General features: G+C 48.0%; 7 protein-coding genes across 7 annotated transcripts; 2 read left to right on the forward strand and 5 right to left on the reverse strand.

Annotated features, from left to right (window-relative positions):
- Positions 1-1,286: 1,286 nt before the first annotated feature.
- Positions 1,287-3,611, reverse strand: AO090012000566 (ribosome biogenesis protein URB2; the record flags this gene model as incomplete). The annotated part of the gene is made up of 1 exon (XM_023236540.1): positions 1,287-3,611. The coding sequence occupies one exon, from the start codon at positions 3,609-3,611 to the stop codon at positions 1,287-1,289; it is 2,325 nt and encodes a 774-aa protein (XP_023091458.1).
- A 179-nt stretch (positions 3,612-3,790) lies between these two features.
- AO090012000567 (uncharacterized protein) lies at positions 3,791-5,853 on the reverse strand (the record flags this gene model as incomplete). Its single annotated transcript, XM_023236541.1, has 4 exons — positions 3,791-3,877; positions 3,951-4,874; positions 4,930-5,766; positions 5,836-5,853. The coding sequence occupies 4 exons, from the start codon at positions 5,851-5,853 to the stop codon at positions 3,791-3,793; spliced, it is 1,866 nt and encodes a 621-aa protein (XP_023091459.1).
- A 5,081-nt stretch (positions 5,854-10,934) lies between these two features.
- On the reverse strand, positions 10,935-11,851 carry AO090012000571 (class I SAM-dependent DNA methyltransferase; the record flags this gene model as incomplete). The annotated part of the gene is made up of 2 exons (XM_001727514.3): positions 10,935-11,651; positions 11,738-11,851. 2 exons carry the CDS (start codon positions 11,849-11,851, stop codon positions 10,935-10,937), a joined length of 831 nt encoding a protein of 276 aa, XP_001727566.1.
- Positions 11,852-12,702: 851 nt separating this feature from the next.
- On the reverse strand, positions 12,703-13,332 carry AO090012000572 (cell division control protein 14; the record flags this gene model as incomplete). Its single annotated transcript, XM_001727515.3, has 1 exon — positions 12,703-13,332. One exon carries the CDS (start codon positions 13,330-13,332, stop codon positions 12,703-12,705), a length of 630 nt encoding a protein of 209 aa, XP_001727567.3.
- Positions 13,333-14,702: 1,370 nt separating this feature from the next.
- On the forward strand, positions 14,703-15,937 carry AO090012000573 (FPP/GGPP synthase family protein; the record flags this gene model as incomplete). Its single annotated transcript, XM_001727516.3, has 2 exons — positions 14,703-15,106; positions 15,172-15,937. The coding sequence occupies 2 exons, from the start codon at positions 14,703-14,705 to the stop codon at positions 15,935-15,937; spliced, it is 1,170 nt and encodes a 389-aa protein (XP_001727568.1).
- Positions 15,938-16,357: 420 nt separating this feature from the next.
- Positions 16,358-16,944, reverse strand: AO090012000574 (Smr domain-containing protein; the record flags this gene model as incomplete). Its single annotated transcript, XM_001727517.3, has 2 exons — positions 16,358-16,712; positions 16,772-16,944. The coding sequence occupies 2 exons, from the start codon at positions 16,942-16,944 to the stop codon at positions 16,358-16,360; spliced, it is 528 nt and encodes a 175-aa protein (XP_001727569.3).
- A 3,581-nt stretch (positions 16,945-20,525) lies between these two features.
- On the forward strand, positions 20,526-21,766 carry gpaA (guanine nucleotide-binding protein subunit alpha gpaA; the record flags this gene model as incomplete). Its single annotated transcript, XM_001727518.3, has 4 exons — positions 20,526-20,643; positions 20,713-21,055; positions 21,113-21,669; positions 21,723-21,766. 4 exons carry the CDS (start codon positions 20,526-20,528, stop codon positions 21,764-21,766), a joined length of 1,062 nt encoding a protein of 353 aa, XP_001727570.1.
- Positions 21,767-23,905: the final 2,139 nt, after the last annotated feature.

The following is a 23,905-nucleotide window of genomic DNA, read 5'->3' on the forward strand; positions in this document are numbered from 1 at the left end:
AAGGTATTCGTAATGGGATATGATTAGAATAATAGAGGTTTTACATGCAGGATGGAATAAGGATAGTAATGGAGCCGAGAAGGGGGGCGAGACGATAAAGTGATAGGAGGGAGAGAGACGGAGAGAGAGAGAGATGACAGTAGTAATACTAGTAGTAGTAGTCCTCCTCTCTCTCTCTCTCTCGTCCGTCCCTCCTTCTTTATAAAGGAAAACAATGGTTGTCAGTGTTGCAGTATGGGGAAGGCACCATCGTCATCGACCAGCCCCATTTCAACCAATGAGAAGGCCTCTAGAACCCGATATTGACCCATCCTCACCCACGATAATCCTTGAGGAACCTTCATGACAAAAAGCTGATAAGAGGAACATCCGATCGCTGCGCCACCGTTTCCTTATCACCCTCCACGAGCCGCTCGCCAAGAGGGGAAATGAGAGCTGACCGCGCTCGTTGGTTTTCTATTGCTCTATCTGGTCAAGTAACAAAGTGAACGACCCTCCGTTATCTTCGATAAGCTCTCCGCAAACAGGACGTGACTGGGGCTCCTCCGGCATCTCCAGCCTATGAAAATAACCCGAGTGGAGCCACGGTGGAGTCGGTGGACTGGGCATATCTAATCGCTGCCTCATCGTTTCCCCCGTGCTGACTCGATCACATCGAGTAAGCAGTAACTTTTATGCATCCATTCTTTTCTTCCCCGCGGTGGATGATAACGATAAGGCAATATCACGTGAGACCTTTCTTCGGTAATCAGACATCTCAATACCTTTTAAAGTTCCCCCTGATCTCTTGAAGAGAAATCTAGAAGTCAGTGGTAGATAGATCCCTTATCTCTTACCAAGCTCCAATTGACCATTCCTTTACCCTAAGTGATTATACTAGCCTAGACCTGTATATACCGCTGCTCCTGGCACGGAGCCTGGTTCTTAGGGAATCAGATTTTTGTTTAGCATGAGGGCGTGTAGATAAGACCAGCTTAGATAAGGATTTAGCCCTATGAAATCAGCTTGTACTATTTTGTCAAGTGTCGCATACTATATTATGACTACATGGCTCTAGGATAATACATACCACGTGTTGCCTCAAATGTGGTTTTCGAACAATATAAATTGTAGGCAATGTCACTCTCTATATACATATCAATGATGACATCTGTAGCATGCGCATCGTCAGACATTCATGGAGTATGATATGTAGACAATATCTGTTAGGCACACTAGACTCCATCATTAACTCCGGGTAATTGTTTAGTCTAAACCGCGCCGCTAATTTTAACAACCCAACTCCATCATCCCTTGTTCCACTTGCCGAACTTCACGTAGTCATCATACAGACCCTTGAAGATCGCACGCCCGGATACATCTAGTCCGGCATTCAATGCCCGCATGGTATCCCGCGACATCACATCCAAAACGGAGTAGAGACCCGGCAGGATGGCAGCTTTGACTTCTGGTGCCAGTGAGCCGCGCAGGGAGCTCTCCGCATACTCCATGATAAGATACTGAAGATACTGACCTGCGATACGCTTAGCTTTCTTGGTCTGGTCAGTCAGCCCTTCGTGACTCAGCCCGGTCTGGGTGGGCCTCGACACCGCGGAAACGGTCGGGTCGCAAAGTGATGTGAGGAGACGGGTAAAGTGCACGGCGTGAGCGGCCTGCAGGGGTGCCAACCAGAATGGTTGCTGAGCGGATCTCTTCTCGGCTAGCATTGACCTTGTGCGCTTCTTACTGCGAGCGAACAAACAGTTAAGAAGTCGTTGCATGGCAGGCAGAATCAGATGGAAACGACCACCGAGTTTCTGGCGGTGAATACCAAAGAGCACACCCATCAACCGACATAGTCGAATATAGATTGATGCGGAATATTCGGGGCTAATCAGTGGACCAGCCTTTGAAGCGCACACCGCAACACATGCCAGAAGACTGTCGATATTCCACTGAGTAATGCAGCGAGTGTGGTTACGCAGAAGAATATCTAGACATTCTGTAGCGAGTGTAAAATGTTCGATAGATCTGCTACGGCGAACAGAATCTGTGATAGCGGTGCACAGGAGAGAGAGTTCTTTGGCTGTGCCGCTTTCCTTATCTTCGACAGGGGTTAGGGAGGCCACAGCTAAGCCGGAAACGAGGAGGTGATAGGCGGCATTTTCTCCATCGAATCCAAGTTCTCGGATATCTTGGATTGCTTGAGTCAGTTGGTCCACAGTCATCGACTGGAATCTGGCGGTCGTTGATCGAATGAACAGCTGCTGCTCTTCGCCATACATGTGTTGGAGCGGCAGTGTCTCGGCGCAGCTTATAACAGGCAGCGTAATACTCTTCTCCGTGCCTTTACCAGCCAAGACACGACGCCTGATGAGCCTTCTCAGTGAAGACCCTGAGTCCACGGACTTTTCGACATAATTCTCGATCTTGGTCAAGAACTTCTCAACTTCAGTGTGATCAGTCGCCAGGTCCTCAAAGTCCTCCAATGCATCCAGGATCTTGATCAAGGTAATAGTCTCCTCTAATTTCTGCTTCTTGCATTGATCTTTGACGGACTTGACCTCCATCACGACTAAGTCGAAAAACTTTTGGCGGCATGCAGCCAATTCTGTCTCATCAACACCAGAAAGTCGCTTACGATGGAGCCAGAGCTGAGACAGGGAGATCCTCAAGAAAAAGCAATCCATGGAGTTACGGTCAATAGACCGCAATTTGGATGCCTTTGACGAAACTTTGCGATACATTTTCTTGAATAGTCTGCGACAATCCTCTTCGGAGAGGACAAGAAGCTTAGATACGACTGCTCGATGTAAGTTTCTAAATGCTTTCATGATCTGCAGGTCAACCTCTGTCCCCTGTAAACTGACAGCTTTAGCCACTGTCCAGATGGGTTCCCAATCGCTGGTTAAAGCTGCCGTGGACTTAGGCATGTCGGCCAGCTTCGCCATCAGGGACAATAACCCTACGGTGATTTCAGCCGTGCTACCTTCCTTTACAACAACATCCTGCAAAAGGTCTAGGAGAAGTCCCCTCTGACGGCGTGTAATAAGCGCCGTAGGAATTCTCTGAAGACTCTCAACATAAAGTCTCCTATTCGAGGCGTCCTCTTTGACACGTTCCGATAGGACAGCAATCAGGTCTATGGCGATGGCAGGAGCATTAAGAAGATATTCGTGGCAGACCACACTCGCCCAGGCTTGTAAGAACCTTGCCTCAGATGGAGGTGTCTCAAGGGTCGAAGACGGGTGATACTGGGATGTTGCTAAGGAGAGCATATTTTGAAAGAGAGAGCGGCGGGATTCAACGTTAACCTGGCGCCAGACGTCCGGGCACCTGACAAGAGTCAAAAAGTAAGCCAGGACGAGGTACATTGAGTCGAGAGTGTCCACCCGACCATTCCAGGGAGAATTATTGGGCTGTGTTGATGTGCCGGAGCTAGATTCTATAAACTCCGCAATGTCCTTAGTGAGCGTGTTGAACTCATCAGTATAGCTCGACTTTGCAGACACGCTAATGGCAGTAACAGTAAATCGATATGCTTCGAAGCATTCCAGGGGAGCACACAGTTTCTGCATCCGGTCCTTCTGATGACGCTTGATAGACTTAGCCGCAGCTTCAACTAAGCCCATAATTGTAGCAGCAAGAGTGCTGTCAGTGTAGTGTACATTGTTCTCGAGAAGGCTGCGGGCCAGCCTCCACAACCGCCATCTCCAATGCAGCTGTTGCTTCGAGGATAAGGTTGACTTCAATGTCTCAATAATGGAAACCAGATCGTCATATGAATCTGTAGCATTCAAATCACGGTTTCTCAAACCAGCTTCCAGGATGACAAACTGAGCATACGCTCCGGCGGACTTGGAAAACTTGCCATCCTCGGCCCTGATCTCCGTTGCGGCTGCATGCATTTGCGCAGAAGCATATGTATGGGTAAGGGGGCTGCGCATCAAATCACCGTAAACATTGCATACATCATCATCTTCCCAGACAGTGAAAAGGCCTAAGCTACTGTCTTGAGACCGTGCTTCTTCTACTTCAATGAGTTGTTCATACCACAACTGCATGAAAGCCGCTAAATCCCTGGCACTCATAAATGCGCGCATCAAAGGAATCAAGACGCCGTTTTTGATAGTCTCATAACTGCCACCTGTTTGAGACGCACCGCTACGCCAGTATAGGTTAATCTTTTTAAGTAACGCATCCAGCAATTGGGTAGAGTTACTGAGTCCAGAATTTGGTAAGAATATGTCGGCCCCAAGCTCAATCAATAAGGCGGTTAGGCTCCACTCAACCTGCGACAGTCCGTCTCTGTGCAGGCCGGTGTAGGATGCATGAGTGAGCAAAGTATGCAAAGATAATTGCACGTTCCGGTCGAGGGCGACGCGGAAAAGCCGCTCCAAAACACCGACAAATTCCGCAAGGTAAGTAGTAGTGTTCTCAGCTTTCACGATAGAAAATGCTAGCTCGGCAATTGCAACGAACAGTGTTTCCAACCAAGGCGCATCGTGTGTTTGTCTTCGGAAGGTGTCCCTAGGAACCGATCGACAAGCGATGTCGAAGAACTCGGGCAGAAGTTCTGCCGTCTTCCATAACGTTTTCTTCTTGACAATGTCACCACTGGTGTTCTGACTGGGGAGCTCGAGTTCACAAAGAATGGGCCTGAAAGTATCGGAAACAGGTTTCACAGCACTCCAGTCCGGTTCGCTAGCCGAATAATCTATGCCCGATCCCCCTCTGTCAAAAAAGGCGGCCCGCGCTGGAAGAACCACATGGAGGGCGATCAAGCGCTCAACTCCATGCAGGACTTGGGCCCTTTCGTCAGTGTCAAGCTGAATAGATCTCACAGAGTGCTGCAACCTCAGAGCACTTTGGAAGCAATATTTGGCAAACGATTCCTAAAAACGTTAGCGCATGACATTCCTCCGACATACGGCACGGCGCAAAACTTACATTACTCGATCCACTATCCGTGTCCACACGACGGTTAGATCTCAAATCCCATAGATCAAGGATAGCTGGAAACACATATAGGAGGTGTTGCAAATCTGTCGTCTTCCGCGCGTTGGAAAATTGCGTAGAAGCCACAGCTGCGAGTCTGAACGACTTCCCTAACGTTACAGCAACCGTTTCAGGCTCACCCTTCAGCGCATGCTTCAGATGAGAACTGGCTACCTCATCGATCTCAAGCGTCCGACTTGCAAGCATCACCAAGCTGTACAAGCAATCTAAGGCACGAATGAAGGACAAGAAGCACGACGTAGGCGTCTGCGGCTGTTCGTCAATGTCCATCCCGTCCTGTTCACTGTCGCCAGTCCTCTTTCTTTTCGTTCCCTTCTTATCACTTTGAGGCGATGAATCGCTCAGAGTCTTACTAGACTCTGAGTCCGAGTGGCCCAACTCTGTCATTCCATTTTCGAGACCGGCAAATACATCATCCTCCAAGTCGGTAATCGCGTGGTCGAGGATCGCCAAAAATTTCTGGTCCTTAAGCGTTGTCGCTAATGTCTTTGGTTGAATAAGATCAATAAGTTGTCGTAACAGGAGAAAAGACGCAGGCTCGACACGATAGTTCTTCCCCGCCCTCAACTTCTTTAATAACCATCGGAGGACCCATTCTTCCTTCGGAGCGGCGCGAGCTTGGACGTAGGTGGTTTTGTTGATCTCCGGATGACTTGCACATAACGCCAGATCTAGTCCTATGATTTGAGCTGCCTCGTTGAGTTGGCTGATTGGAGAACCCGAGCCTTTTTCAAGTCGGAGAAGAGCCTCTTGAGAGGAGCGCGGACGCTGTACAGAGGACAAGATCAACAAACATACTTCATACGATAAACTCAAAATCTCAAGTAGTTAACTTACCTCCGCAAAAGAAGGCATGCCGAGAAGAGTGTGTCGAACTGCCCTCCCCTATCTTTCCTCTTGTTCTTTGTCAGTGCGGAGTTAACATTGCGTCCTGATACTACCCGACCAAAGAAAAAAAAAGTAGTCAAGCCCGTGACGACAGCCCAAGCCGAGCCTAGTTTTTCCGACCGCCTTTGCCCGACAGAGCTCGAACATCACACCCGATTTCATCACCTCCTCCTTGGCTTGAATATTCCGCGAATATAACCCTTGACTGCCTCTTTGTGTCCCTCGTCACAGTCAGTTCTGCTTCAATCCACGTCAATGTCTACCTTTGGCTAATCCCTGATTTTCAGATCTATCGCAATGGCCGACTCCAACGAATCTCAGCCGATCGTCCGGGCCACCAAGCCCGTCAGTGAGGCATTGCTCAATGAGAAGGTACTAATCGCCCGCTGAATCTTCTATATCTCTTTTTGCGGCATGCTCTTGCGTCAATGGCAAGCTCTGGTCTTTTTGCCCGCCATCTCGGCTCTTCCGGGGTTCCAATGAGCAAGAAGTATACAACCACGCAGAATTGGGGCTAATACGGACTTTTTCACAACTACAGTGGGATCGCGCCATCTCCTCCATGATCATTCGCTCCTCCCTTGGCCTCGGTTTCGGTGTTGTTTTCTCAGTGCTCCTCTTCAAGCGGAGGGCTTGGCCCGCTTGGGTTGGTCTAGGCTTCGGTGCTGGACGTGCTTGGGAAGAGGCCGACTGTACGTTCCTACTCCCTGCTACTGCCTTGTATAGAGGTATCAACTTTGACTAACATGAGACATAGCTTCCTTCCGTCGTGGCGACTCGCCCGTTAGAGACGCCCTGCGTCGGTAGAGGGTTCAGCATTTGATTGTGTATGATACCTGTATAGCCGAGGGAATAAAGTCAGTTTAGGGCTTCATTCATGCTGTTTAGAAGAATTCCTAGGCTCTGTTTACCGTTTAGCATGCAATTCATCATTATTGTATCCCGCCATTGTTTCAGTTTCCGTCTTCGATTCGCATCACCAGGTGTATAAAATGAACAGAATAGTTACGAAGAATACGCCAGTGTAGCCTAGGTATCTTCGTTTGAGACTACGTGCAAAGGCTAGAGGTAGCTATGTGAACATGTGATGAGGCCAATATATCCGATATTACATTGTTAATTTAAGCTATTCCATGTACGGATGACACTAGATCCGTGGAACTTGTGAGATGCATCGCCTGAATATTCTCCAGAGATATAGTAAAGGCAGTCGCCAGAAGGGATCGGATGATGGCCAGAAAGCAAGAGAGGGGATGAACCGATGCATGCGTTGTCTACGCAGCCCAGAAGATTGAAAAAGAAAAAATAACTGTACACGAAGACTGGGGGCGAAAGAGATCTAATGTCCAGCATCTATTCAGGGGTATCACGATTAACGGTCGGCCGAAGATGAAACGCGGTGTAAGATAAAGAAAGCAGAAACATCTGCGGCAAGGTATTTCGAGATGGGGAAATTTTCACAGCATAGGGGATGTAGATGGCACGGTAATAGCATCCAAAGCCTGTATCCCGGACACGCCGATGCCTGGGTTGTCCGACGACGTCACGGGGGCAATAGGAGACAAACTGCTGGCCTCGGTAGTAACAGGTCCAAGAGAAAGACCATTGTGCCCGCTGTGCGTGAGACAGCCAACGCAACTACAATCATTTCCGCACTGACAACTTCCCGTCACATCAGAACAACCAGATGGCAAGCCCACTGGATATTCAAGAGTGTAATACTCCGAAGGCTCCATAAATTGTTGCTCTGAGAGGTACTCAGCTGGCGGAGACGAATATCCATTCCCAAGTATGCGTGAGGTTTGGTTTTGTTCACCATAGGAATGCATCATCAAATGCTGGGCACTATTATCGAATGCGTGACTAAAGTTCGTATATGGATAATCCAGTTGTGTAGCACTATGCTGTCTGCCATGTAAAGAGGGGGTCTGGTAACCGTTCAAATTATCCACGGTCCGGTCGTCGCCGTCAAAGGCAACCAAAAGACCCATTTCTTGAACGTGCTGTCTTGTAGTATTGTTGAAAGGATGAGAAGCACAGCCCAGGCATTGGCAATTATCACCACAGCTGCAATTATGGGTTGGATCGCTGTTGAGAGTTGCCGATGCCATATAGCCAGAATTATTAGTATCCTGTGGGAACGGTTGCGGAGCGAAAGATTGGGTGAGACTACTGCTCGTAATGTCCTGATGGGGGAAGCCCATAGAAACAGCCTTGGGTGATGTATGTAACGTATAGTCGGACACATATGCGGGTTGCCCAGTCGATTGTTGGTGCGACACAAACGGTTGGTAGTAGTGATTTTGTCCAGCTGCATTAAAGTCCTGCCATGAAGGAATCTGAGGTGTGGAAACAGGCGTAAATGAGGTCGCATTCAAAGATGGCGTATAGGGCGCGCTCGATCCGTCGGTCGTAAGTTCTGCGCTCTGGCCATTCTGAATGGGACTTTCAGGCTTCTTGCAACAAGTGGCTTGTGGCTTGGTTTGCACTGGTGGTTGTGATTTTTGAGAACAACAGCTTCCGCCTGGCGGTTTTGAGTCATCGCCGTTGTTGAGGGCCTGGTGAGGTATGAAAGTGCCAGTCGCAGCGATACCCTGGTGCAGACTGTTCCCCATGGATCCAAGCCCCGGATTTTGAGGCATGAAGGGGGAAATATGGTTCGAAGTGCCGTTTTCATGCTGTTGTTTCCCAAAGTCTGGTATGGAATCTAGGGCTTTCGCAATGCTCTCCGGGGCAGTTTTGATTTGCCTCCTAGTTGATTTCTGGATTTTACCAGGAGCGGGTGAAGCCGTAGGGGGGAGAGTAGTTGGTGTGGGTGGTGCGGACTCAGTTGAGTCCACAGGCACTTGATATACCGGTCTACAGAGACACGTAGAGCCTTTATGGTAGTTAGCGACAGCTTGTTCTGTAAGGGAATGTGATATTCACCTTTTGGTATACGGATCATAAAGGCATAGGTCTTTTGGCAGCTACATGTCCCTTTCGGATGGGGACATTTAGCAAGTGGACGTCCGGCCTTCGGTACCTTCATCATCAATCTGTCGAAATGTTGACATTTTGAGGAACGATGGCCACGGATACATGGTTCACTGGGTATCCGGTTAGTAACCTCGTGCCGACGACAGATAAGTTAGTACTTACCATGACCACTTGGCACCTTCTTCGTCCAAAGGCATTGTGTCAAGCAAGTCTCAAAATGACGCACTTAAGACAGTACCGATCCTCAAATATGCTTGGGGTCGGTTAAACTGTGCCTCGTGCTGTTCTGTATCGACCTCGGCGCTATCGCAGATCCACCAGTAATCGCAAGCCACAGTGCAGATCAGATTCGACATTCATCAGAAAGACGATTAAGTTTCCTCAGTTGAGTAGCCTTCCGTACAGGGATTGTACGTAGGAATAGGAACAAAGTAATCGATAGAGGTCCCGTTCAACGGGGCGGCGGACGTTCGGTAAGAACAAGAATATACGAACGCGATGACAACAGATAAAGGGTGTCACAGAAAGAAAGGATGAAGACTAAAGGAAGATCCAAAAATGGGAGATCCAAAAAATAATTAGTAAACAGTGGCTAGACAACAGGTCCAGGCGACTCGACAACCCCGCCAGGGTTAAAGATGCGGGGGCTGTTCGGTGACTGGACATCGGAAGAACATGCAAAATCCAACCTGAAACGAGTCTAAGCGCGGCTCCGAGGTCTGCACTGTAGGCCTGAGGCATAAATCTGTGCCTGGGGTGCCTGAAGCTTGGCAGCGCGGCAAATCGGAGTTTATCATCAAATCGTCCGGCAATAAGCTTGTACGTAGTACGCAGAGCTGGTCCGAGTCGACTTATTCCACTTGCCTCGGCCTTTCAATTCACTGACATATGAACTTTTTGTACACCTTCTTTTTAGTCTATCTTTCCTTGTTGTCTCTTTTCAATGACTCCAGAAGGACGTGATACCGCCGGCCAGGCGCTGGGCAATGTAGGCATTTCACGCGCCAGGGATTATTTCGCCGTTCCTGCTCCGATTAAGCGCATCTTTGATCAATTCCCTCTCGTCACTTATTCTCCTAATGACCTTCCTCAACGTGGTGCTTCGAACCGGACTGGAAATCGGTTATTTGTGTTTACTGATGCGGCGGGTGCGAAAAGTCACAAACCGTCATTCAATCCGCAGTGTCTCAAATGGCAGGTATGTGAGGACAGCGCACTGCGCCTACTATATCTTATAGCCTCTGACCCGAATGGCTTTGTGCGCATAGGCATACTTAAGATTTGTCGGCATCGAGTTTGATATTGTTCCTTCGAATAATCATGCTTCACCAACTGGTGCTCTTCCCTTCCTCCTCCCGGGCCTACCAGTCAACAACAACGCCCCGATACCTTCCAGCAAACTACAAAAGTGGGCTATTGAACAAGTCCACTGCGAAGAAGAGCAGCAATTGAACTTGCGATTCGAGGTATATACATCATTACTGGATCATCGGCTACGGAATGCTTGGGTATGTTGATATGCAAAAATCCCGACCGTGGTTTTACAATGACGCTTACATGCACACAGTTGTATACCTTGTATTTAGACAATGAAAACTTCAATGCCGTAGCCCGCCGGCTCTACGTGGATCCATCTACTAGCAATTCGCTAGTACGCGCTACTTTAGCCGTTCAGCTTCAGCAGGCCGCAAGAGATGAGCTTCTGAAGACTACCCAATATATTGATGTCAGCGCACTGGAGGCAGAGGCAGACGATGCCTTTGAGGCTCTCTCTACGCTTCTAGGCAACAATGAACATTTCTTTGAACGGTCTAGTCCAGGCTTGTTCGACGCCAGCGTCTTCGCTTATACGCATTTGATATTAGATAAGGGAATGGGATGGAAGCGCAATAGGCTCGCAGAGCTTCTGCAGAAGCATGAAAATCTTGTGCAGCATCGGGAAAGGTTGCTAAAATATTTCTAGACCTTGGATATCAAAACGATTTATTACTGTATAATACTGCTAGCCTACATGTCTTTCAATCCTCTCAGCGAAAACTGGATCAAGCTTAAGAAAGAGTAGCACATCATCACAACCGCTTTCTGAAGCAGATTCCAAACCACACCGTGACACCAATCCACTTATTCGCTCTTTTGCCCAAATCCTGTACCATCATCTCGTTTACTTTTCTCTCGCGGACGCGCTCCCCGCCCAACTCTTCAACCTCGAAGCCCGCCTTCTCAGCAGCACCCAACACATCCTCAATCGTGTGAGAATAACTAGTCGGCCGAATCTTCGTCCCAGTCGCCGTATCCACAAACCCCGCCTGGCTAATTGACCCCATCTCAGAATGCATATTGGTCAGAAGAAAATACCCGCCAGGTCTCATCACCGCAGCCGCGCCCTCAAAGAACCGGTCCACAGGAATATGCTCCAAAACCAGCGTTGAAATAACACCAGCCGCGCCCAGGCTACACTCTGGCGGTGCCGGGGGCGATCGAAGCAAATCATAAATCTCCAACGAGACCCTATTAGCAAGAGAAGGATCCAATTCCTTCTCTTTATCAATAGCCGTCCGAGCAACATCCAGCATCCCCGGCGAAGCATCCAGCCCAACGATATGGGCATCTTGAGGCGCGAACTTCAGTAGCTGGCGAGTATTCCGGCCTGTACCACAGCCTAAATCGACTAGTTTCGCCGGGCCTGGCTGTGTGTTGGCGGCTACTTTGTTCAAGAGCTGTGGCAGTAGTTGTTGCATTTCAATGGTGTCGAGAGCTTGTAGAAAGTTGCCGTCTGTGTCATAAACCTGCATTTTGGTTAGAATTTGTTTAGAAATATTTGAATTCCGCTTTTCCTTCGGAGTGAAGTATTTCACGACTTAGACTTGCTTACCTCCGCCCATCTGTTGTATGCCTCGACCGTTTCCACATATTGTACTGGCTTCTGGGAGCTTGCTGTATCGCTAAGGGACCCCGAGGCAAGGGTTTCTTGTATAGTGCGAGCCATTGTAGTAAATTGCGGGGCCTTAAAAATGTTCTGAATAGATAACCTCTTTTCCTTGTTTTTTGCTTCTCTTTATTAATCGGCGGGTGGCACCGCCGGGATGTTTCTCAATACAAATTTTTGATTGAAGTTGTCTAGGTAATAATGGGCTTTAGATATTATATATACTGTAAAAAATGATAATTATATGGGCAACCATGCTTGCTATTATACGAGAAGATGAGTCATATTAGTTGGTACCGAGGTTGTCGCAAATTTTTATATAATATGTTCCAGGATTGCTACTACAATATGTAACATCACCATCGCTTTGGTCTTCCGACCTGCAAAAGGCCCGAAATTCCAATGCTACATTTTCTACGGCATGGATTTCGAGTGGTTATGGTGATATCTAATTTTCAGCTTGATATGATCATTCAAAAGTAGTCATTGCTCTTAAAGTCCGCCCAAAAAAATATGATACATGATGCATCAAACTGACCCATAAGTCGTAGAGGAAAAAAGAAAGGAAAGGATGACATGACAGGAAAAGCAGGAAATAGAGAATTCATCCACATTCTCGATCCAGACGCCGTGCCAGACGGGGAGAGAATGGTATATCAGAGAGAGGGTCATAAAGACAGGAAAAGGGATGGAGATAGAATGGAAGGAGGGAAGGAAAGAGGGTAAAGGAGAAAAGAAGGAAAGGATAATTCAGCGCGAGGAATTACGCAAAACACAGAGAGACCAGCCAACAATACCATTCCATGCACGCTCCATTGCTCAATGAAAAGGAAAGAAGAAAAAGGGGGAAAAGGCAAAGAAAGAATGAAAGAAAGGACAGAAAAAAAGAGAAGTCCAGGGCGCCGCTCCTGCTAGTAAACCGTTGCTCCAAAAGGCGCTGTTTCTTTTAGATCTTCAACCAGATCTTCCACATTGTTGAGATATCTCCCGAGCAGTGCTTGCTTCTCATCCGTCGTGCGCGTATCTCTGTTTCCCCTTCCTCCATGGTGAGCTCCTGGGCCATTGGCACTCCTTGGCCTTGGGCCCCCTAACTTGGTTGGACTGCGCTGCAATCCGATCGCTGCAGCGTTCGCCGCACTGGCGCCTGCTCCTGCAGGGATCATCGGTGTTTCCGGCATCAGATAGAAGTAGAGGAACTCGACAAGTTTTAGTTTGACTTCGCGAGATGTTGCGCGCTGCTTGAAGAGAGATGTCACGGTGAGCAGCCCGTCGAGCTCTTCAAACGTGCGCGTGTTGGCGGGATGGTCCAAAAGAGCCGTTACAAGAGTGAGGAGAGTAGCAGACTGAATCGCGGGGCAGTTGATCGGGTCCAGAAGATCCAATAGTATGTTCATGTAAATTTCCCGCGCGAATAGTGTCCGCGATGGCGGGTGGAGCAGAAGCGCGCCTTGTATTAAGTCAAGTGTCGAGAGTATAAGAAGGTCATTTGTACCATTGCTTCCTCGACCAAGGAGGTGTTCAAGGCAAGTTACCAAGCGCATTGCGACTGGGAGGAGCTTGTCAGTCTATCGGATATCCGGTAATATATGGAATCGGACCAAACGGCGCGTACCATTCCATTGGAACCCTTCTTGAAGCTTGAAAAATTCTCTAAATGCGGGGTCATCTTTTAGTTCGGACAGAGCCTTGGGAACAGGTTGTGGAGCTCCAAAGGATAGTAAAGACCTCCGTTTATCAGACGCCGGCTGTTTCGACTTAGATAAACAGATTTGCGCGAGAAGACCTTCAACCTGGCGCAACCCTTTGCGAACTTTGCTTGGTTCGTACGAAGAAAGGTAGTCGAACGAATGCGCCAACAAAGTCTCCATGGGTACGTAATGCGACCGAAAAAATAATCAATGGATGGCTGCTGGCGAAAAAAAAACACGAAGCAAGAGAAACCCGGAAACAAAGTCTTTTTTAACTCGGCGACGCTTTCGGCGACAAGATGCGACACCGAGGCTTATCTATATGAGAGTAGGACAAGGAAAAAATAGAACAAGATCCGGCTAGCCCAGACGCCCAGGTATGTACCTTAATTTAATTCGATTATTGGTGATAAATGGTTTGCTCGAAGGATAAATTAGTTCGACAACACCACCTTCTGATCGTGGCCGAGATCCTCACTAGTCAGATTTAGAGAGCGAGAGCCCCACCGACAGGCAAACACACCCGATGGTTGCCCCGGGAAACGACTGGCCATGTCCAATTGGGACGCTACTCCCTCCAGTGTTTCGCAGGCCATTGGACAGTTAGGCGCTGAGCTGTCACTGTGATGATGACAAGTTCAGCTGCGCCATCTCGCCAGCTCATCCTGGCAGAATCAACTATCAAAGAAAAGGGTCCTAATGATGTCGTGTTTTGTCGTGCCTTGGATTATGAGTAGTAGAACTTGCTCGGACTCGGCCCATTCTTGTTGAATTCTGCGTTTCCCTGATCCTTTAGGTTGTCCAGTCGACTATCCCTTGTGAAGGCTCCTTGCAGCCTGGGGTGCATGATCCATGGAACTGGCATCTTTGAAGAATGCCCCTGTAACTCACCTGGAAAGTCTCTTGGGGTGTCAAGTCAAGGTCCCTCGATCACGCCCCATGTCATGTGACCGAGACTAATCCCACCGCCGCGGGCACAATACGAATCACATGAATCGACGTCACATTGTCCAGGCTGCCTAATTGGGTTGTCCCCGCATACAACAAAGGTTTCTTGCAGTCACCCTCTTCATATTGTGCGGCACAGAACAAAGATATTTACGTCTATCACGAGGCGTCTGGCAGCTCGCCAGGTCAGTTTAAATAACTGGGTCATTTGCCATCTGTCCGTTCCCGAAGTTATCACCAAATCGAAACTTGATGGGGAAGCAAATCAGGAAAACATGTCGTCGGAAACTTCTTCCATTCAGCCCCCCACAGCCATTCCCCCTCGAACTAGCTCTGCAGGTGCCACAGACGGAGCTAGTACAAACCCATCCGTGACAGGGCAATCCAACCTCGCGGCTATTCCTGAAACAAATGGCGATCAACTACAGACAAACACCAACATCCGGCGCAAACACACTCGCAACCGGTCCAGCCTAGATGGCACCAAATATAAAGATGGCCAGTGGTCGCCGGAGAATGAGGTCATCGTGCTGGGTCCCTATGATTACATGCTGCAGCATCCCGGCAAGGATATACGGCGGCAGCTTATCAACGCATTTAATGAATGGCTGAAAGTCCCCGCGGAGAGTTTGGCTATAATCACCAAGGTGGTAACTATGCTTCACACAGCATCATTATTGTAGGTGTATCTTCATAGCACTCGCCCCAACTCGGCCAACTCTAATCTTCGCTCCCTCATTGTAGGATCGATGATGTTGAAGATTGTTCCATTCTCCGTCGCGGGGCTCCTGTGGCTCATAATATCTACGGAACAGCTCAGACCATCAATTCGGCGAATTATGTTTACTTCTTGGCCCTTCAAGAGGTTCAAAAACTGAACAACCCTGCTGCCATTGATATTTACGTTCAAGAGTTACTGAACCTCCATCGCGGTCAAGGGATGGACCTGTTCTGGCGAGACACCCTCACCTGCCCCAGCGAAGAGGAATACCTCGAGATGGTTGGAAACAAGACCGGTGGGTTGTTTCGATTAGCTATAAAGTTAATGCAGGCCGAAAGCGCTACGGGGAAAGACTGCGTAAGCTTGGTTAACGTGTTGGGGCTGATCTTCCAAATCTGTGATGATTACCTCAACCTATCCAATACAACCTACACTAAAAACAAAGGCCTCTGCGAGGACCTCACGGAGGGAAAATTTTCGTTTCCCATCATTCACAGCATTCGCTCCGACCCGAGTAATCACCAGCTTATCAACATCCTGAAGCAGAAAACTAAGGATGAGGAGGTCAAACTATACGCAGTCAAATACATGGAGAGCACTGGAAGCTTCACGCACACGCAGAATGTTGTCCGGGATTTACGCGACAGAGCATTGACGCTTATTGCCGAGATAGAGGCAAATGATAATAGCAAGGAACCTGAAGGCCACGGCAACAGAGTGACGATGCGCGCCATTCTTGATAAGATAACCGAGTCTACTCTTAAAGACGCTCGAAAGACCGATGACTAGTCTGGTTCTATTGTGGTTTTCGTCCTTCCGCTGTTCTCGTCAATTTTTTTTGGTAGTGTATTAAGCTTGAATGTTTCTTGTGCACTTGTAAAGATTGGACAACGAATCGATGATGAAGATGAACATAAGGAACGCTCGGCTGTGTCTGTCTGATCAGTTTATGTCACTATTTAGCATAGTTGATTTTAAATTTGGTGAAGATAAATGGTGCGAATCATATTTGATAAAAACTTGGTTGGTAAAGCGAGAATCTAAACACTCTGGGTATATTAATCCAAGCTCTCATGCAAATATCCCAGCAGTAAGCTAGGCATTTTCGTCCCCTGCAACGATTATATATCCGTAACATTATATCGAAGGTTGTCTGATCCTTCGTAGCATGGTGATCGTGAAGATAAGTGTTGACCAATCCCATGATATTTACATAACAATACAGCAAGCCTTCTCCAGCTTGCGCAACACACGTGGGAGAACCGCGTTGACCATCTCCTCGACGGGGTCCTGTTGCTGTTGTTGTTGGTGTTGCTGCTGCTGGGGTTGGTGTTGTTGTGGCTGTTGGTGTTGCTGCTGGCCTGGATACTGACCATGTGATTGCCCATAGCCAGAGTGCGCCGGAACTTCAGACATATCAGCCGGTCCGCCGGTGAGATTGACATAAATGCGTCCCGCATTCTCTTCCGTCGCATACTGGAGACCAAGTTCGCGACAGACTTGCTCAACACGGGGTTTGATCTTCTGGACGTGGTTGGCAGAGTGGTTGCCTTTGCCGACGATGCTGAGCCAAGTTAACACCGCGCAACATAAATTAAAGCGACAAACAACCTGATAACTTACACATGCAGATGGGTCTGGCCATGCTCTCTGGCATATTTGATACGCTCCTCAAGAATCTCCTCCGCCTCTTCTACAAATTGGCCGTGTAAATCGATGGTATCGGGCTCCACACGCCCTTCGGCGTTGTTCTCGCGGAAGATGAATTCGGATGCCTGCTTGTTGTATTCCGCCATCTTGCGACCGTGGGCTTTGCCCTGCTCGGACAACTCCTTGGCCTTTGCGCCATCACCTGCGGAGTACGCTTCTTGAGACTATTGTTCCGATATCGTCGTTGAGAATTAGTTGCATTGGCTCGGATCAGACCAGGACCGTGGAGGGAAAAATGCGATGCGCACACACCCGTTGGAAGCAAGAACCGCGCTTCTCGGCCTCCTCGCGGGCTAGACCGCGGAGACGATCGTATTCGGCTTCCGCATCGCTGCTTTGCTCGTGGTTGAAGGCTGTTGGTGTTGCAAGATTGTTAGTTAGGTATTGGTGGTTTTTGGCGATGGTGCTTGAGAAAGGGTCTCACCCCGAGGGCCCATATGGGACATTTCATGCATTTTTGGCGGCGGGGCAAGTTGATATATAAATAGTCTATAATCTAATAGTAATATGAACAGATCTATGAAACCAAAAATCCAAGATGTAATGTTTAAGTGGGTAATTGGACGAGAGATCTTAAGACAGGAGGAGGAAAAAGATCGGATCGGGGATCGAAGGCGGTAGCCCTAAAATCCACGGGTGGACCGCAAACCATACTGTGCATGGTGGACCTCAACAGCGATCGGTTGGCTCAATTGCATCCAGGGATCAAGGATAGGCTATGCAGGTTATTGGACAGTCGTCGAGGGGATACACAAATTGAGATTGCAAGAACCATTGGATAGATTGGCGCAATTATGGGTCGTGTCCTATACGTACTGTTCGATCCTCAGCTCCTCGTAGATTAGGTAATATGACTGATTAACCAAATATTTTGCGAAGTTGTCTTGCTCTGTCACTGATGATTGATATTATGAGTGGGTAATTCGTCGCATACAGTATCTTTGGGGTTGGCTTACTCTCCAATGTGGATATCCAAGACTCAGGGTCTAGTAAAATTCGAACCAAGTCATTTCCGTGTCATTCCCTGGTGTCGATATTTTGAGCCTCTTGGATCAATGCAGTACCAAGTGTATCCATGGCTAACCCCATACATTATTGGTGTTCTCTTCAGTGTTCATACTTTGTATGCCCTCCCAATGGCTACTCCCCAATCTGGAAGGCATGGATAGGTATGGGTTAGTACCTGAAGTCCGGCCTCAATAGTCTTGCTTAGGACCCATAGTTTTCGCGATATCACACCTTCCCTCGGAACGTGATTGCACATAGCATTTGCATAGTGTGCGGCAAAGAAGTTAACTAGAAGCACTAGAGAGTGGAGCGCAAGGATTAGTCAGACAGCAGAGCCATGGATAAATGGCGCCACAGTAGGCTTTTCTTCGCATGAAGCGTGATACGAGGGTACTGTTGCAAGTCCTTTTCGATCAGGCTGTGAGACAGGGAGATAAAATGTGAAACGCGGATGGCACACTTCAGGCGCTTCAGTATGGGAGGCAGGACTGATGACCAAGTAACACTCATGAGAAAATGGATTACGCCACCGCTTGTTGACGATTTCCTCTTCAGCTTCAGAGATGTGCGGAGAGGTGGAAGATCAACGGCAGTTGAAAGTGGAGTTTACAATACCGTACTAATGCTGTATGTGATACATATTTTTACATGCTGGAAGCACTTCGGCCCCAATAGCTTACACTCGCAGAAATCTCCACACCATCTTCCTACTAGACAATAGAGATATTGTCGGCTTAACCGCCAGAGTAAAAGAAACAGTCGTAGTACAAGAAATAACCTACGGGAGAAAAAGACCAAGGCTCCGGGAACGTGGAAGTAAAACATCTAGTTTCAAAGTTGGGACTTTTGCACAATACAGGAATCCATCAGTTGTACCTGGCGATCTGAGGCCATTCCATGGTGTCAGATCTCCACTGGTGGCGGCACTTCGAAACTGAAAATGCCCACTATGTATGTCATTCGAGAATTTAATGGACATTGGCAGTCTGGCACAGCGTCTTTAGAAACGTAGGATTTATTCAAGATAGTTTTTTTTTTTATACTTTTGTTTAATTAAGTTCCCTGGTATCTTTGTCGCTAGTAGAAACTCGCATACCTATTGAAGTACGCGAATGGATTACTTAGAGTAGCTCGGGACAATGCTTATGCCTACCCTTATGTTATACAGTCGGACATTGTATTGAATGATTATAGATCTGCATGGCCCGGAAATTAAGTCATTCCAGTTAGAGTAACGATCAGGAGACACCTGACTAGTTACTAGACCAGGCACGGCAAGGTCTTAAGGCCTCAGCTCCAGATTCCTCTGTTTTGCCTTGCAATGGGGGCGATATTCTTAGCGAATGATGCGACTGGACTTTGCATTAGGCCAGCGTCTGAGGTGTCAGCTTACGGAAGAAGATGAAGAAATGTATATTTATATCCCTAATGTGTAATTGCAATCATACATGAAATCCAACACACAAAAACTACGATGCTTTAATCGCAGAAGAACCTTAGAGCCACTCGTTTAAAAAGGGGATGATTTGATCAAGTGCAGTTATTGGATAGCGAGATATTGTAGATCCACTCTCTTTCGTGACCGTTCCAGCAAATGAGAAAAACGAATCCTAATAGCTTTACCCGTTACCAAACCAAACCCCCCACTTCCCCCCTATTGCTGCTCCAGTCATGTACCACCGGCTAGAGTTCCAGAAGGAAAAGGAAAACTGAAAACCAATTTTTTTCTTCGTTTCCTTCTCCGGCAGCTGGTTAGTACAGTAAGTTCCAAGTCGGGCCCCATCCCCATTTCCCACACCCTCCTTTTTGGGTCTTTCAACTCGCTCGCCTCTTCCTCTCTCGCTCGTTTCTCCGACGCCCCTCCAGAGTCTCCCCCAAAGCCCCCTTACCTGAGCTTATCCTCGCCCATCTTTCTCAGCCTCTCTCTTCCTTCTATTCCTCTTTCTTCGATCAATCACTTTATCGGTTCCAGCCGGGTGGTGAAGGATTTATTCTCCTTCCATAGTCTTTTTAATCTGCGTGGTCGCTGCTTTTCGTCCATCCTGCACGCCATAATTCTTGTGTTCGTCAGCATCGGGGTAACATTTGTTTCACTTTCCTTTGACCTCCTTTCCGCCCCGTCTCAAGACCGCGCTCCAATAATCGAATTTTTCTCCCCCTTACTCCCGTTCATTCGTGGTCATTCGGCCTTTCAATAATACCACCCGGAATTATATCCCAATCTTTTGATCTTTTTTCCTTGAGTGCGATACTAAAAAATATCATCTCGATTTTGGAGGGATAATTTTTGACCGGTGAGTAGCCTCGTCATCGTCAGCGCTCAACGAACTGTTGATCCCTCCCCTTCCGACTTGATTACCCTCACTGTATCAGCTGGGATCTTGATGTATCAACTGCTACTCCTTACGTCAATGCAGTAACTGGCTCTGGATTCCACCTTTCTTTCTTTTCCGCGATAGTTTCCGGTCAAGTTTGGGTTACCTCGTGTTGGAGCACGTTTGTTTTATCAGCCGTTTGGTTTCGAAACGTGGAAAGTGCGGCCTTTTCGCTGACGCCTATTTAAATAGATTCCTTCAAATACAATATAACGCCGGTCACCTCATCTCCCTTTGGACAAACCGTTGAACATCACCAGTCGCCTGACTAAATACCCGCCAACATGGGTTGCGGAATGAGTACTGAGGATAAGGAGGGGAAGGCCCGTAATGAGGAGATTGAAAACCAGCTTAAACGCGACAAGATGATGCAGCGCAACGAAATCAAGATGCTTTTGCTCGGTATGCAACCGATCCTACTTGAGTTTTCACCGTCGTATGTTAGGGGCTGTGTTAACCATTTCTATGCAGGAGCGGGAGAGTCTGGCAAGTCGACAATTCTGAAGCAGATGAAACTGATCCATGAGGGAGGATACTCGCGTGACGAAAGAGAGTCGTTCAAGGAAATTATCTACAGTAACACGGTTCAGTCGATGCGAGTCATTTTGGAAGCGATGGAATCTCTGGAACTGCCTCTCGAGGATGCCCGTCACGAGTACCACGTTCAAACCATCTTCATGCAGCCCGCTCAAATCGAAGGTGACAACCTTCCTCCGGAGGTCGGAAATGCGATTGGAGCTTTGTGGCGCGACAGCGGTGTGCAAGAGTGCTTCAAGAGGTCTCGGGAATACCAGCTGAACGACTCTGCGAAATAGTGAGTACTTTCCGATGCAGTTGGTCAAACGCCGGCGGTATGCTAATTGTTCCCCAGCTACTTTGATGCCATCGAGCGCATCGCTCAGCCCGATTATCTCCCTACAGACCAGGATGTCCTCCGTTCCCGTGTGAAGACTACCGGTATCACTGAAACCACATTCATCATTGGCGATTTGACATACCGGATGTTCGACGTCGGTGGTCAACGTTCCGAACGGAAGAAGTGGATCCACTGTTTCGAAAATGTCACCACGATCCTTTTCTTGGTTGCCATCTCCGAGTACGACCAGCTGTTGTTCGAAGATGAGACCGTTAACCGTATGCAAGAAGCTCTCACTTTGTTTGATTCCATTTGCAACTCCCGGTGGTTCGTCAAGACATCCATCATTCTCTTCCTCAACAAGATCGATCGTTTCAAGGAGAAGCTGCCCGTCAGCCCCATGAAGAACTACTTCCCTGACTATGAGGGTGGTGCCGATTACGCTGCCGCTTGTGACTACATCCTCAACCGCTTCGTGTCCCTCAACCAAGCCGAGCAGAAGCAGATTTACACGCACTTTACGTGTGCTACTGACACTACACAGATTCGGTTCGTCATGGCCGCAGTAAATGGTGAGTTGCCGCATATCATCCATCTGTTTGCGCTATACTAATAATCGTTTTAGACATCATCATCCAGGAGAACCTCCGACTCTGTGGTCTGATTTAATGATTAGGGTGCTTTGATTGAGTGCCTGTTTGAATATCCGACATCTAGACCGTATGCTATGTGACTTATAATTTCCCTTTCCCTCTTTCCTCTTTCCCTTTTTGATGTGTTCGTCATACCTCGTGATACTGAAAGAACCTGGCGTTGAAGACATTCACTTGTCTATTTCTAATTTCCTTTTTTTTTTTTTTCCCTTCTGTATTGAAATGATATCTAGCCAGCTCTTTGTTATCCGCATCACCGATATCCATCCCATGACAGAGCAGCAGTTCATTGTTCCCTCACTCTTACATGAGGGCGGGTTGAACATTGAATAATTTATGCCTTTTCCTTTTATCTTTTTTTCCTTTTTTTTTCCACTCCAGCATTCTCATTTAATTTCGTGTCTGGTTACCCTATCCCTCATTCAATTTCCTCTTTAGCTTACGTTTTGGTTTTGAACGCTGGATATCCCATCATCTCTTGGTGCCCTCGTGTGTACTTATATCACTCATATTTCCTGCCTCACGTCCGCTGGAGCAATGAGCGACGACAGGGCCACGGGCACGGGGAATGGCAGGGTACGTGGACTATCATGTCTTTTTCTCATGTGTCATGCCGGGTCGGTCATTGGGTCATAGTCAAAACTAAGGATTGTGAATATATTGTTCGTATTAATTTACCTGTAGGTTGTAAATAAAACGAGTTGAACATAGATGTAACTCTAGCGCTGCATGTGCATGAATATCAAGTGGTTGAGAAAGTTAAAATTCAGCTATGGTGATGCCCATCCAAACTCCAGTACTCCATACATAAACGCTCTATAAACACAAGGTAGCTATCAGAACCGCAATTTCGGACCGATAAGTACGATCAAGACTGCCACGATCCATAACCCAAAAATCCACGCATAGAGCATCATCCGTCCCCACCAACCCTTGCCTTCGGTCATGCGACGCAACATCCCCATCCGTCGTTCTGCAGCCTCCATATTGCCTGTCGTGCGGTCCAGGCCCTCAACGGCACGGGTCAACACAGACTTTTCTGATTCCAGAGAGGATTGGAAAGCCTGCGATGAAGACTTGAGCTGCGTCGCAAGGGACAGAAGAGAGTTAGTGATGTCTTCTTGTTCGCGACGGTGTGTGTCGAGTGTTTCTTCAGTGGCTTGTATTTTGGCAGTCGAGGAAGAAGGTGGTTGTGCAGAGGTGTTGTGTTCGTGTAATGAGGAACCTGTTGCTGTGGCTGGGAGGTCTGTCGGGCCATTATTTCGGTTTCGTAAGGTAGACGTTGGCGTAGGCGAAACTGTAGTAGCGGTAGCTGTGGCGTCAGCTGTCGCCGTCGGTGCCACTCCCTCATGCGACAGAGACTCAGGGCTCTGCCCAGGAATCGCCTTTGATTCCTCCTGCGCAGTGGCCTCCGCTCCTTCCCTCTCATCCCCTGATGTGCCTTTCTCCTGTCCTTCATCGGGTGTACTGCCCTCCTCCGGTGTCCCGAGCAAATCCTCCCCGTCCACCGACTCCTCGTCCTCATCTTCGTAAATCCCCTCCGCACCGGGCAGTCCCTGCCCGCCTACGGCGGAGAGCTTTATCTCCGCCTCAGCATTTAGCTGATTTAATACACTCTGTAGCCGTTTCAGGGTCTGGCGGTCCCGGGTGATATCCGATTGAATTTCATGACGACGATCGACTGGTTTAATCTGCGGAAGACTCCGTTCTAATTCTTGGAGTGTAGCACGGGCATATTCTATATTCTAGTTTTGAGCAGTGTTAGCACGAGCTTTGCCAGAAACTCAGAGAGTCAAGCTACAACCACGAGCTAGCATAGCTACTGATCACGGCTAGCTAGCAAGCAAAGCCGACACAGAGCTTTCTAAAAAGAAGCCGCAAAGTAAAAAAAGAAAAGAAAAGAAAAGAAAGAAAGAGTAAACGCACAGCTCCCACTCTCATACGTTGATACTCTGACCGACGAAGCGGCTTCAAGTCCGCAGACGACGAGAGCAAATTATGTTCAAGACGGGCGAGCAGTCGAGATAGAGATAGATTCGTGAGATTTGGATCGGAGGTGAGCGCCCCGGGGTATGTTGTTATTGTCATTTTCGATATATGGTTTCTTGTCTTTTGTTGCGCCCGGTATTTTCGCTTCTTTCTTCTCGTTTACTTT

Source organism: Aspergillus oryzae, chromosome 4 (assembly GCF_000184455.2).
Source record: "Aspergillus oryzae RIB40 DNA, chromosome 4".
In the NCBI taxonomy this organism is placed as follows: domain Eukaryota; kingdom Fungi; phylum Ascomycota; class Eurotiomycetes; order Eurotiales; family Aspergillaceae; genus Aspergillus; species Aspergillus oryzae.